Source organism: Desmodus rotundus, chromosome 3, assembly GCF_022682495.2.
Source record: "Desmodus rotundus isolate HL8 chromosome 3, HLdesRot8A.1, whole genome shotgun sequence".
Classification (NCBI taxonomy): Eukaryota; Metazoa; Chordata; class Mammalia; order Chiroptera; family Phyllostomidae; genus Desmodus; species Desmodus rotundus.
Window position 1 is genome coordinate 44,553,831 of NC_071389.1, and position 15,404 is coordinate 44,569,234.

The 15,404-nt window shown below is 43.4% G+C and overlaps 1 protein-coding gene across 1 annotated transcript in view; it reads left to right on the top strand.

Moving 5' to 3' along the window:
- Positions 1-15,404, top strand: part of ROR1 (receptor tyrosine kinase like orphan receptor 1) — a 375,382-nt gene that overhangs the window by 205,600 nt on the left and 154,378 nt on the right. The window contains exon 2 of the mRNA XM_053921513.1: positions 2,872-2,943. Within this exon, the coding sequence (XP_053777488.1) occupies positions 2,872-2,943 (72 nt within the window). The remainder of the gene's footprint in view (positions 1-2,871; positions 2,944-15,404) is intronic.

The window sequence follows — 15,404 nt, forward strand, 5'->3', positions numbered from 1 at the left end:
GACTTTCTCGTGATCACAGAATTGGTAAATGGCAGGAAATTGGTATTTTAATCTAGGCGTCTGTTTCCATGAAATATTGCACTGTCTCCTAATTGAGCACATACTAACTGGCTGTTACCACAATAATTTTGCACAAAGGATGCTGCTAGTCTGGTATTCAATGTCTCGTGTTTCGCCGTGGTGAGGAGAATAGGAGAGCAGCTGAATCCACCAGTGGAAATCCTACGGGGTCGAGACTGGTGGTCACGTCTCTCCCTCACGCTGCTGCTGGCCCTGGAATCGATGGAGGTCAAGCTGATGCGCTCAATTTTTCTTACTAAGTTCAGCCCTCTTTTGTGGGGCTGGGAAGCATAGTAAACATTACTAATACTGAACTTTTCACATAAACTAATCAGCCTTTTAAAACATGTGGCATCAAGATAATATTTTTCAGAGAAAGATTATTCATATCCTAAAATATTTGATCTGTCTTTATTATCATTTTATTTGAGAAGCCAAACATGTGATTATCGAAAGGAATGGATCTGAGGCTGAGGATGAAATTCCTTAGAATCATCACAGTCCCTTAATGAGCTTGCGAATTGAAATGATCTTTGCTGCAGCCCAAGACCCCGAGTGGTGATTATTGTCCAGGGACACCTGGGGACAATTTCACTGTTAGGGGTGCCAGGAATCTGTTCATTTGTCATCAGCCCTAAATTACGTTCAGTCAGCAATTCAAACTCAGGTCAGAAAAACCAAGTGCCACATAACTAACTTTCTATAAAATCAGCACTGTAAAATGAAACCTGTATTGCTGGCAATTTAACCGTGCGCAGCAGCAAGATGAAGCTATGAAAATATTGAATGTAAATGTTGTCAAGATCTATCTTAACCCCCCCCCACGCCCCTGCCCCTGGTTTCTGTGCCGGCAGTGCCACCAGGGCAGCTGGGGCCCTGTTCCCGGGCCCCCTGATGTCTGGGTGTTGGAGTGCTGGATGAGCCCACTCTAAGGCGAACCCCCACGGCCTGTGCCACTGCACACAAGGGGCTATTATTCGAGAAGCAGAAGTGGGTGGTAGCAGGATGGGGGTCAGAGGGGAGCTGTGGTTAGAGTCATACTCTCGGGGCCCTGGAATGTAGACAATTAGCTCTTCCTGGTAAAGTCACCTGCATAAGACAGTCACGCTGGGACAAGTGGTTGGGGACAGAAGTGCTGCCCTCTACTGTAGTTTTGCACTGAATATTTTTCTTACTGGGTAAATTTTTCTTTCTGGCTTCATATTTGGGAATTGTATGTGCTTAGGATCCCTGTCATGCTGCCTATTTGATTGCAAGTTTCCTTGAAAGAATCTATGTTCTTTTTGGTTTTTTTTTTTTGGTCCAAGATGTAGGAGGCAACTGGGGCCATTTGAGAGGGAGTGGACATGTGTGATTTGTCTACTTTCTTTCCCACTTGCTTCCTTCCCCACCTAGACAGGGAAAGAGGCAAGCCAAGGAAGTATGTACAAACCAATAACCCTTTTGTCTCTGCCAGGAGTGGCAGGTTGATCGAAGACCCAGTAGGCAAACTACAAGTGGGCCCCTGCAAGGTCTCAGTGGGTAAACATCCTGTCCTTCGCTGACTGTGGCATGTGGCTTCCATGGCCAGGTGGCAGACAGTCTCCATCGGTAAATAAGGAAATGTGGAAAGTGTGCTTATCTAGGTGAAAGGTGGCGTGAGAGAGAAGTGAGGTGGAACAACTCAGCTTTCCCAGACTGGAGTACTAGGCAGCACGGGCAGCTCGGAGTGTGTGGGTGGCAGTCAGACGTACCTGGATTAGAATCCCAATTCTTCCACTTACTGAAGTTCACCTCGTGTTCCCACTCAGAGCCATTTTTAGTGGCTGCCTAGAGGACTGTGTTGAACAGGCTCTAAGGCAGATCCCACATTTACGAGACACAAAGGGCCATAAGTGGTGGATGGTATCTACACCAGATTGAAGGAAGGCGCACTTACATTACAGCACGGGTCCGTGCATCGAGTGGCCCGGGCTCTGAGCTCTCTGAGGGCCTGCGCTGCAGTTTGGTAAAATAGTGAGTGAGTGAGAGTGTGTGTGTGTGTATGTGTGTGTGTGTAGACATCACCTAACGGGAGAGCAGTTCAATCCTACGAAAATGTGCTAATAGGATGGTGTCATGGCTTAAATTTTCAAAAACAACAAAATTATAATTTGTATTATTATACAAATAATAATATATTGTATTATTATTATAATTTGTATATTAGTGAGAGTTTTAAAATCTTAGTAGTACATTTTGCCCTTTGGATTGTTGATTTGCAGGCTGGCTTTAATTTATGGTGGTTTTGAAAATTATATTTTAAGTTCAGTGAACCACAGATGATTCTCCATATTCAAATACTTAGCTTTCGTTTGTCCTGCCTAAAAGTTTCAATGTAGAGAAACGGATTAGTTCACCAACACCAATGAAATCAGCAGCAAAAGAAAGATTGTTTTTACTTATTTTTCATGGGAAGACTATTGAATGTATTCCTCTAAGATTGACAAGAAATGGAAGAGTTTATGTTTGATAATGAATGGTCATTTCTGCAGGTTTGATTTTTCATTAATGAAATATTTGTGTTTTTATTTTCAAGCCAGTGTTTCATTTAAAAAAAAAATCTCCAGCTCTGGCCCACAGATTGTTCGTCTGGCTAGCCTCTGTGATGCAGGCCCCTCTGCGTGGCAAGGAGAGCGACCGCTCCTGTTTAATAAGCTGCGGAACGGCAGTGGTCTCTCTCAGAAGGCAGGGAGGGCCTTTGGAAATCTCCTGTAATGCTTCTAACAGCCCATAAGTTACCGTGGTTAATATTGCCCTTGTCTTTCTCCCCTCCCTTCTTTTTCTTTTCAGAAACAGAGTTGTCAGTCACTGCTGAGTTAGTGCCTACCTCATCATGGAACATTTCAAGTGATCTCGACAAAGGTATACAGTGGGGACAGCCGGGGAGGCGGAGGAGGGGTGGAGGCGTGAAACTCCAGTTTGAGCCCTGGCACAGCCTACTTTGAAATCAACTGCTTTTCAGATCACTAGGAGGAGGCAGGGCCAAAATAAATTCCCTGCTTACTTTGTGACCATTTAACATTTAATGACTTGGAATTCCCTTATTTCTGGAGAGGCTTTTCCCCTTTCTTCTCTCTCTCTCTCTCTTTCCTTTCCCTTCTTCCTCTAAAATGTTCCACATGGTGAAAACGCTTCAAGATGTGAAATAAGGTTGTTTCTGACCTTCCTGACACTGCATCTAGTGGATCTTATTTAGGGGATTTGGTTCTGCCTGAGCCCAGATTGATCAGAGCTGTTTGCCGGGTGACCCTTCACGGTGAGTATTTGATATACTTGCAGGGTTCAGGGCAGAGCATTTGGAATGTTTGTAATTGCCTTTGCATACAGATGGCAGCTTCCTCTCTGCACGTGGAAGGCAGGTTCCTACCATGAGATTGTTGTCGTATTCATTAAGCCTCGCCATATGCTAAGCACTGACTACTCTATAGAGACCCTATGTCCTGGATTGATAAATCTGGACACGTTTAAAGCCCCTGCAATTGGCTCATATTACCTTTCCAGCTTCATTTCTCTTTAGCTCCCTTTTATACCCCTTTATGCATTTCCAGCCAAATTTGTATTTCTTTCTATATATCCTATACTTTTTATGCCCCTCTGCTTTTGTCTAAGCCATTCTTCCACCTGAACTGCCCTTTCTTCCTTGCCAGCACTCATTCTCTCCCTTCTACAGGGTGGCAGGCAAATTACTTCTCCTTCCAGTTTGAGCATAAAGTCTGTATTAGCCGTAGTCTTACCTAATCCCTAAGCAGGAAGTGGCCTGTCCTGTGGAACTCGCATAGCCCTTTTCTCTGTTCTTCTCTTTGCATTTTCTGTGTTACATCATGGTGATATGGTGATCTACACAGCTAGACATCTTGCCTTAAACCTGGAAATTCCTTGTAGGTAAGATATCTATCTTGCTCTCTTTTTTTTTTTTGTCTCTTTACTCCATCACAAAACCTCACATAGACTGCTGTTCATAGGAAATCCTCAATAAATATGTGTGGAATGATGAGTCACACCATATCTAGGGACACAGAGATGGATGAGCCCTGTCCACATATGTGTGTGCAAATACATTCAACAAACTTACTGAGTTTCTACCTTAGTTCAGGCATGCCTGTAGGTTCTGGGATTATACCGGTAAAATGAGTCCAAAGGCATTGTCGAAAATTGCCTTTTAGGATCAGCTCTCTAGTATCTGTTCATATATTCACTCGGAGTTGTGTTTCCTCTCTGAGGTGAGAGAACTTTACAAAACAGTAATATGGGCAAAGTTGTGTTGCTGGTATACTTTTTAGATATTTTAGGAAGGTGAGATGAGGTGAAATGTCTTTTCACCTTAAATCAAAGGACATTTAGGATAAGTTATTTCTAAATTTGATTTGGACATTCTTTTTCTAATTAAGGATTTAAAAGGAGACTTTATGGTATTCTTCTCTAGCTCCAGCACCATGCACCATGCCTAGGAGGCAGTAGATTTTCAACAAATACTTATATACTGTTTTTAATGGAAAAGATGAAATGAAGCACACTACACATGAACTCAGTGCCTACTCTGAGTGCACCATGCACTATGCCAGGTGCTCTGAAGAATGTGAACTTAATTGGCCAGCTCCTTATGACATTAGTGCATGCTATGTGTTATTGATCAGGTTCCAGTTATGGCCGTAAAAGGACATCAGTATGTGCTGAAAGGCAGCAGAGCCACCAGCAAAGAACCTTGCCTGCCAGACTTCATATTTCTATTAGACCAGCACTGTAATTAGCAGTGGTTGCCTTTCAAGAAAGAAGTAGTGTCAGTAGTAATGAACCTACTGGCCACAAGGCCGAACTCAGGCAGGCTTCAAACATTTTTCTTTGTTCAGCGTGGCCTTCCAGAGAGCATGGGTGGCTTTCCAGGGAGTGTTGGTGTCTTCTTTCTCTAGAAGATAATTAGTGTATGGTATTTAGTCACCACTTAGAATAAAAGAGAAAGCTGATTTATTTATTCATTCATTGATCCACTCTTTATTGCTTTCTATTCTGGTCAGGGCACTGTCTGAAGAATTAGGATTGAAAGATGAATCAGACAAGGGTCTCTGTCCTCCGTGAGGGAAGGACTGATATCTAAATGTTTAACCATAATCTTCTGGTCAATTTGATAGGCTAGATTGTCAAGGGACATTCCCCCAATCACAGAGAGATGCTGGTGGAAAAATACAATGGGAAAAAAATCCATTGCCAGGCTGGTATGCAAAAAGAAGAACTCCTTAGGTGCCAGGAACAAAGAGCCACTCAATAATGGAGCAGTGATCAGTGAGAAGGAATTACAGAAAAGGTCCTGTGAAAGTATGGGAAGTATGTATGGTTCTCAGGGGCTGGAGTTTCAGTACCCCACAGGGATGAGAGCTGAGGCCATAGCAAACAAACGCCCTGCATAGCTAACTGACAGTGAGGAATGACTAGCCTGAGCATGAAATAAGGAAGATTCTGCTGAGGTTCTGGTGTGGAAGTCTATCACCCACCTTGAGTCATTGGGATCACCCATGAGAAATCCAAAACAAACCTACACTAAACATGTGTATGGGGCTGGGGTTCTCCTTGTGTAGTGCACAAGCCACACACCGAAAAGATAATGTAAAAACTTGGCCCATAATTAATTAAACTATGAGATACTAGAGCAGACAACCTAAAAGCAGGACATAAAAATGTCTCAACATCCCAGTGCATGTGGGTCTCCCACCAAAAACAAAATTTTAAAAATCAAAGCCGGAAAGCAACAACAGCAAACTCCTGCTGATGTTAAGTTTACTTTGAAATGTTATAGTACATGCAATAGAAGAAAAATGCCACTGTTAGTGAGAGGCAATAGAGAAAACACATGGAGAAGTTCCTATCCTTAGAAACTAAAGACAATGGACAAATTTGAGAGAGTGGGTATGCTAGAAAATGTTTCATAGTGAAAGAGGATATGGAAACCACAGGGCAAGTCCAGGATAATATGAAAAGAAGCAGACATTTTAAAAGAACTAAATAGAAATTCTAGAATTAAAAAGAATTATAGAAATTAAAAATTCATCAAATGTGTTAAAGAGCAGATGCATTGAACTGAAGAGAGAAATGGCGAACTGGAAGACAGATTTGAAATAATATGGTGGTTCAGAGAATAGACTGGGGGAAGGGTGAGTAGGTGACTAGTAAAGCTGCCTTTACTACCTGCATGCTGTGTGACTTTGGGTTAGCCACTCAGCCTATCTGTGCTTTGGTCTTCTCACATGTAAGACGAGATAATAGAAGTAACTACCTCATATGTTGTTGTGAAAATTTATCTGGCTAGCAAATCTGATAAACTAATTGGAGAATAAGAAGTAACAGCTGTTTTTGCTTAATATGGTTATTACTTGGGTTTAATAGTAAAAAACCATAGGTACTTTGGCAGGCTTATAAGGAAAGCATATTGTAGACTTGGGGTAGGAATTCAGGTCCTGTTAAATCTGCCTATGTCAGCAGCTGCCCACTCTGGTCTTACATACGTGAGTGTTCACCCACACAAGTGCCATTCTTTTTAGTGTGGTGAACAAGATTTCCCATGGCCTTGTACCCATTGAGTCCTCTCACCTCACCCTACACTCCATGCTTTGTACTCCATTTGTTTCAACAACCTGCTGCTTAATTTCCTGAGTTTATCCTTAGGGATATGCCTTTGTTCATGCAGTTTCTTCTGACTGGATAGCTTTAACCCTGTTTTGCACTTGGCTAACTTTTTCTTTACTTAGCATCACCTTAAATATTTACCCATCTCCTTTTACCCACAGTGCTGAATAAAATAGGCAATATTCCTGCTTTGTTGGACCTTACATTCTAGAGGAGAGACAGACAGTTAATGAATTCTCCCATCAACCCCATTGACCATGATGTCAATAAAACCCCAAAATATTTCATATGTGGGGTCCATATCACTTTATATCTGTCTTTTCTTTTCACTTCATGTCTGTCTTGATTAGAATCTTTGTCGCTCTGTATTGAAATGATCTCTTGTACGTAGTTCTTTAAAGTCAGGGCTTCTCCTATGTATTGGCATGCTCTTCTTGCACAATGTATTGTGTGTAATAGTAAACATCATGTTACATTTATGGGTTCAAATATGATCCATGCCATTTCATTGCTACTGCATGTGAGTACCTACTAGGTGTAATGCACGTGCTAAGCATGTTGCATGTATGTATCATTTGAATCCACACCACCCAGGGCAGCAGAACAGACAGGCGACTGAGGCTCCTGCAGTCAAAGGACAAGGCTGGGGGGCACCGCTGGTGAGTGGCAGTGCCAAGATTCCCACCAAGACCTCAGGCCACCTGCAGCAAAGCAGCTGATTACACTCTCTCCCTGGGATTTTTATTCCCTCCTCCCATGGGGCAATTTCTCTCCCATGGAGAAGCAGTAGAAATAAAATCCACCATGTGACATTCTTTAATACCTCTCTCTTCACTTGGCTGCTCTGTTCCACCCGTCAGTCCTACCCTGGCTCCCCAGCCTCACTCAGGTCCCTGTGTTCTCCTAACCCAGTCCAGTCAGTGGCACTGAACGGTTACCTTTCCAACAGGAAATGAAATTTAAAAGAGACAAGACCACCCGGGAAGAGCCGTTGAAAGCTACTATTGATGGGGCATGGGGCTAATTTCTGAAACAAATGCTTCAGAACCCAGCGTTTCCCAAAGTAAATGGATCTACAGGGGCCCAACCTCAGCACCCCCCCAGGGGCATTTTGAGGTGGGGTGTGATGAGGGCCTCTTTCCCCTTCTTCCATTTTCAGTTGCACGAAGTCTCAGAGGTTCTCTATAGAAAGCCAAATATTTCTTTTGGAGAAGGGGCTGGAAATTGTACCCCTAGGTAGCAGAAAGGGAGGGAGCCTACTACTTTTTAAAAAATACTGAGGCCTGCTTCCAAATGTAAACCATTCTCTGTGCGGACAGACTACATTCGGGCATATTTTTGTCCTAGCTTGCTTTTTTAAAAGGCGAGCTGGCTTTCCCTATGACTTTGGAGTTCGACACATGACAGGAAAGTGTACAGCATGGCCCTCGTGAGCATGAGCTCTGGAGTTACTATGACTTTGGCTTCCTTTTGCTCACCTGTGGAGTGGAGGCATTGGTAGCTATCACCTAAGATTGTTTTCCTGGCCAAGAAACACATCTGTGGATCACACTCATATCTGCCATAGGATAGCTGCTCGCAAGGTCACAACTGACAGACACATGCTGGCCTCGTCCCTACAGTCCACCTCGTCCCTGAGAATTTCACTGCCAAGGGGCTGTGACCAGGTTTTCTAGTTCAGGAGTGGGTGCTTCCCCCTGTTCCCCCTCTCTGTTAACTTGATTTATCCATGGCATGTAGAGTCCGTTTAAATGGTATTGACTGTCTTATAGCTTGCATGTTGGTTCACAGCTAGTCCGAATGGGGTAGCTGAGGCCTTTCCTCATGCAACTAATTATGTGTATTTGGAGCAGTGGTAGTGGCTGAAGAGGCAAGATAGGGGTGGACTGGAGCCTCAGTATTTGGCAAGCTAAAGAACAATCCTCCGGGGACTGGAGTCTCTGACAGCACATCCATCCTTTGTTTCATTTTAAAAACTGGCAGCTGGTTGCAGGAATTTCTGGTGGAATTGCTGGAGTAGCCACGTGGTGTTTAATACCACCCAATTTCAGCAGGTTTGGGCATTAATCACATCTTTCTGATATTGACAGCATCGTTTTCATTGAAGGACTGACATTGTCCTGCCACTATCAACAGCCAAAGCACTTGGAACCCCTGTACCCTCGTATGGGAAATGGAGAAGTGATATTGACTCTTAAGGGTTGTCATAAGCGGTGAATAAAATGGGAACTGCCATCACAGTGCCTAGCACAGCACAGATAGGTGCTCGCTGCAGTTACTTCTCTTGCCCCAGCCCCTTCTTATTCCCAGGGGAGGGTAGTGTGATCTGGGGAAAGAGCACTTAAGAAGGAGCTTATATTCTAGCTCTGCCTCAACTCCACAACCATTATGAAGCTCCAGGGCTTCGTGGTCCAGTACGGCAGCCACTGGCCGCCCGAGGCTACTGAGCACTTGACATGTGGTCAGCCCAGAATGAGATCAGCATAAGTGTACAGCGGAAATTGGATTTCAAAGGCATAATATGGAAAAAATGACTTAAAATAACATGATTTTTTATTGATTCCATGTTGAAGTGATCATTTTTCACATATTGAACTATGTGAAATATATTATTAAAATTAATTAAGTTGACATATTGTTAAAACTAATCATATATTGCTAAAATTAATCTCCTAACCTGTGTTTCCTCCTTGTAGCATAAGGAAAAGTTCTCATATCTATCCTGACCCTAAAATTCTAGGAACTATGTTTTATGAAAAGAAATTCTTCTAAACTTTTTGTGTGTGTGTATAATGCTTAAAAATATTTAAAGTACTTTATGTGCAATGGATTATCATTACTGATTATAATCTGATCATTAACTCTCAGAGAAAGTCAATATTTCAAGTAATCTCCCTCCTGTGGAGAAAAATTTGGTAGGTTGCAAGTCCAAAGCACAGAGGGATTGATTATACTTGGATAATGGTTACACGGGACAGTAGTGGAGCCACAGACAAGTCAGGAGATCCCAGGCCCTGATGATCCAGCATTGTCTTCATCTCGCATACTTCCCCTTGCACGCTCCTCCCCTGCAGGCTACGCACCAGCCGCAATAGCTTCCCTCAGGCCGATCCAGCAACCCAGCCTCTTTCCCGACCGGGCATTTCGACATGTTGTTCTTTCTACCCAGAATTCTCTTCTTTTTCTCCTCCTTCAGGTCTGGGCACAATTGTCACTCTTCTCAGATAAGCTTTTCCGTTCATCCAAAGTTAGTTTCCTTTTCTTTCATAGCAACTAAGAATAAAAATTTGGTCTAGGCCTGGAAGTAGTGAGAAGAACACCTTCTTGATTGGAAAGCAGAGGAGGTTCTGGCCAGTTCTGCTTGTGTCTGCTTTCTCTCAATAACTAGCAAGTTTTTAGTCCCTTTTTCCAGAAACCAGCATAGAAGCACAGGACATGGAAATCAGTTCCCCTTCAGCCAAGCTGCTGTCTCAAGATTCTTGTTAATCCTCTTTACTGGACCAGTCTATTCACTTTAGGGAAAGGAACTTGCGATATGAGGGCTATAGGATTCTGTCAAAAAGAGAAGGAAAGTGATCCTTTATAGTTCTTCTTGATTCTTCAAAGCCTGCTCAAAGGGGAGGAATTTGCCATGGGGCACCACAAAAGGGCAGAGAAAGCCAGCCCGTCATTTCGGTTATGGCTGCAGCTCTTGGCCTCAGTTCCCCACACCAGCCCTTCTGTCCCCTCTCCTGTGTGCCTCTGTTGATGGAGCAGTCAGCTTAGAGGCACGAAGCCCTGGGGTGTTCTGCAAATGACTCACTTGGCTGTGTGAGGAGTGCAGAGCTCCATATTCCCAGCAACCAACACCTGGTTGAGACAGAGGAGCAATCAAACAAGCTGGAAAAGCTTATGCTCTTGTTTGTAGCATTTAGAGTTGGGATAGAGATTTATTTACCTTCTGTCACGGGTCTCAGATTCCTTACACCCTTGGTATCATTTTCAGTAATTCCTGGCAAACACAAGATTTATAAATAATAAATAGATTTATAAACAATCAGGAAGGTGTAGAGAAAAAGTTTCTTGGTTTTCCCAATCCATCTTTTTCCTTGCCTTGCGTGCCTTTTGGTTTGGATTTAAGCCTGCCTCCTGAGGGAACCTGCCTGTGCATCCATTTCAGAGATGGCTTTGGAGTTGACCTCAGTGTGCTTCTAGAAGCTTGGGGTCTGGGGTCCCACTCATAGGGATCATAGGTCTCTGTAGTCCTGGGCCTGTGGCTGTAGTCAACTCTTACACAAAGACTGTCAGAGACTTTTGGACTTAGAAGCCTCTCGGCTAAGGGATGGAGAAGAGGTCAGACACAGTGCTGTGCCATCTGGCCCCTGCCTCACCCTCCACAGCTCCCCATCTTCCCTCTTGTCTTCTATGTGCCAGAACCAAACTGCTCATTGTTTTGGCCTGTGTGCAAACTTCACTATTTGTTATAATAAGAGTATCCTCCCCAACCTTTTGTCACCCTTAAAGACCCAGTTCAGACCTCACTACTCCAGAGAAACCTTTTCTGACCCCACCTCTCCCCATAGGGAATCACATCTTACTTGGTGGGGAAGTGAAAAAGTACTTGTGCCTCACCACACTGCTGGGTGATGCTTATCTTCATGTGTTCTTCCTCTCCCTCCCCTTCCTTTTCCCTCATGTATGAACTATTCATTAAGCACATTCTTCGTTTGAAGCATAACCCTCATGGAGTTCCCATTCTAGCAAGAGCATCAGCTAGGAAGAGCAGTGTGGAAAGTTCTTTGAGAGCAGCAAGAACAGCTTGCCAGGCTGTGAACTTCTTGAAATCAGGAATTATGTCTTATTTATATGCATCCCTGTAGCTCCAACTCTAGCACAGGTGTTTGAATAATAACTAAATTAGTGAGTGGTGACAATCGGAACATCAGATTGAAAGGTCCTTTAGAGGAGTTGTCCTCAAACTTTGGTGGGTATTGGAATCATCTGGAGAGACCCAGACTCAGTGAAGCAGAATAGACCCTAGGCCTCTGTAATTTTACCACCTTCCCTGGTGATTCTGACAGTAGTTTTTAACCTCAGCTATGATTGGAATCACCTGGGGAGTTCTGAAAATTATTAATGCCCGAGTCTCTTCTCCACACCCATTTTGATTCCATTAGTCTTCTATATAGTTTGTCACTTGAGGGGTTTAGAAGCTCTTCAGGAGATCCTAATGTGCAACAAAGTTGGAGAACCACCTTTTAGTCTTCTTCTAGCCATATGTGCCATGCAGTCAACTCTTCCTGTCAGATTCTATTAAGTGATTTACCAGGTACAGATGCTTGGAGTTTTCTCCATTTCTGTCCTTAATTTTCTGAAGTAATATAGAAGAAAAACTGGGCTTGGAGTGAGAAGTTTTGGGTTTATATTTAAACTCTTTGGCTAACTCAGGCTATTTGAAAATTGAGTTTTAGTTGGGTTATTTTTTCTGTTTGGTTTTTTGGTTTGTGTTTTCCACCTGTAAAATGGGGGAGAATACTAGTCTTCCAGGGTTATTCTGAGTACTGAATGTAATAACATAGGTAAGAGGCCTGAGCTCAAATCTCCATCCTGATTTCATAAATAGAGACATAGATTAGATTGATATTGATATTGACTTTTTCAACACTCTGAATGAGTTGGCTTAACTCCATCCCCTTTTCTACACGGCCATCTGGAGTAAACCTTCTGTGCCTTATGAAATAATACCAGCTATTAATAGCTACCATATATTGAAAATTTTAATGTGACACGAACCATGTTAAGTGATTTACGTGTATTGTAACGCTTAATCCTCACAGTAATTGTAAGAGATAGTATGTCCATTATACAGGTGAAAAAAAAGGAGCCTTAGAGAAATGTAATGAGCTGATGGTGGCCTCCAAAGACATATGTCCATGTCCTAATCCCCAGAACCCATGAACTTTACCTTATTTGGGAAAGATTGTTCTCAAGTGTAATTAAATTAGGGATCACGAGATAAGATCATCCTGCTTATCCAAGTGAGCCCTAAATGCCGGCAGGTGTCCTTGCGGGATAGTGGCAAAAGGAGATGTCCTACAGACACACAGAGCAGAGGGTGATTCAGAGATAAAGGCAGGGGTGGAGTGGTACAGCCACAAGCCCCCAGAAACTGGGAGAGACAAGGAATGGATTCTCCCCTAGGGTCCCCAGAAACAGCACAGTCCTGCCTGATTTTGGACTTCCAGGCTCCAGAGTTGTGAGAGTATAAATTTCTGTTCTTTAAGCCACCAAGTTTGTAGTTATGTGTCACAGCAACAGTAGGAAAATAATAAAACCAATTTCAGCAATTTTCCCAGTCACAAAGCAGTGAAGCCGGAATACAAACCCATGTCCTTGATGAATATATTATATTGCCTCCCAATGGAATTAAAATTTGTAATAAAATGCCTTATATTCATTTATTCAACAAGTGTTTGTGGAGTGTCTACCGCAGACAAGGCCTGTCCTGGGGTCTGAAGATGCAATAGCGACCAAGACAGAAACAGTCCTGCCATCAGGCACTCTACCATTTAGTGGAAGAGACAGACTTTAATAATTAATTATACATATGTACATATACTAAAAATCATTTAATTGCAGCAGTGATGGGTCTAGAGCTTTTGCAGCTCTAAAGAAGTATGTTTGAAAACAGACCATTACCCTGGAACAAAGGATTCTCCCGTCTTCCTTGGCTAGGACCAGCTAATAGCCATCTGACGTAGCGGTCAGTCCTTAATCTTCTCTGGCCTGTTTCCTGGGAGTTTCCATGCCTACAACTCCATTTTAGCCCTCCTAAGCTTGCAGGGGAGATAAATCTCTTATTTGGGATAAGGACCCACAACAGGGAAGGCATAGGCCTTCAGCAGGCAGTGAGCTCTGCAACCCATTACTGACATCATTATGAGGCAGCAGAGTGTGGGGAAACTGCTCTTAGACAAGGTTGGAAATTTTTGCATTCCCATGCCAGGCAAGATTTCCTCTAGGGCCATGAGAAACTCACTAATCATCTCTTTAGTTCCAAGCGATACTACTTCAGGGCAGATCCTGTCAAGGCCCCGTGCTTAAATGTGTCTTTGCCTGGGTTTATTCCATCAAATGCTTCATTTGCTTTAAAAAATGCTCCAAGCTTTAGCTGTTCCAGCCACTTAGGAAGTTCAACTCCCCACATGCTTCACAAGGCTCCTAGCTCTGCCCCAAATTGCTGCACCTAAGACTAACTCATATTCTGCAAATAATTTTGTTTGGTGGGCCTTAATCAGACCTGTCCAACTCCAGCCATTGGTATATGGTTGTGCAGAATTCACATTGACTTGCAAGAATTTCCTACCCATGGCCTTTATTTGTCTTTTGAATCCAGAAACCTATATTTTCCTGGAGATCCTTCCCAGGTGTTTAATTTCAGTTCTTTTTCCAATACTTACATTCACTCATCTATTCAACAGGTATTGAGTGACAATTGTGTGCCAGACATTATACTGAAGATACAGTGGTGAAAACACAAGATTCTCCTTTCATGAACCTCACTTTTTGGTGGAGTTCACAAATCCCTGTGTAAGGAGTACTGTTACAAATAATATTTCCTTAATGTTTGTTCTGTCCCAGGAGCTGTATTAGACACTTTGCTCACAATACCATCACATTTAATGTGCCACAAAATGCTATATGTCTATTTTAGAGCCAAGAAAACAGGCTTAGAGAGGTAAAGTGACTCAATTACTAAATGACAGACCTAGGATTCAAATCTGGGTTTTTCTGATTACACAGTCCATATTCTCAATAACTACACTTCTGACTTCTGGGCAAGATGGCAGCATAGGCAGCCATGGCTTGCCTCTGTGCACAACCACATCAAAATTACAACTAAAATATAGAGCAACCATCACTCAGAACTGTGAGAAATCAAGTTGAATGGAAGTCTGACAACTGTGGAGTTAAAGAAACCACATCCATCCAGACTGGTAAGATGGGCACAGATGCGGAATGGACTGGTCCCACATCCACGTGTGGTGGATAAAAATTTCGGAGGAATATCTCGGGAGTGAGGAGTCCCAGTCCCACACCAGGCCCCTCAGCCTAGGTTTCCAGTGCCAGGAAGATAAGTCACCACAATTTCTGGCTGCAAAAAACAGCAGAGATTGAGTCAGTAGAAGAAACTTCTGGAGCCCCAAGCAGTTCCTCTTAACCCACACATGGACTCACCTACTCAGATGCACTCCCTCTGAGCTCCAGCACCAGGGCGGCAGATTGAAAGGCACCAGTGGCATACTGGGAGAAACTGAAGTATCTGGCATCAAGGTGAGCAGAGGCCATTGTCCCTTTTCTAATCCCTCCCTCCACAGTCCCACAAATCTGGCAAGCTGGTGCCATATCTGAGACTCCATCAAACTGGCTAACACTGTTTGACCCACCTTGGAAGTCCCCAGAGACTCCACCCCATCCTACTTATGGACCCAATCAAGCTGCTTTTCCATGTGAAAGCCTGGTCTTGGCTCATGCTTCACAACTTCCTAAATCCTCTCAAACAAGCAACAGCCAGCCTCAGTGAGCCCCAGGACCAGCAGTAGCAGCAGTCAGCCTAGACCGCTTGGCTTGGCTTTGCCTGGGAATCTCCAAGCCCAGCACAAGTACTAGCCATCTCAGATTGTTTTATACCTCGTGCAGGGTGGCCCTGGCCAAAACACAGGTGGGGG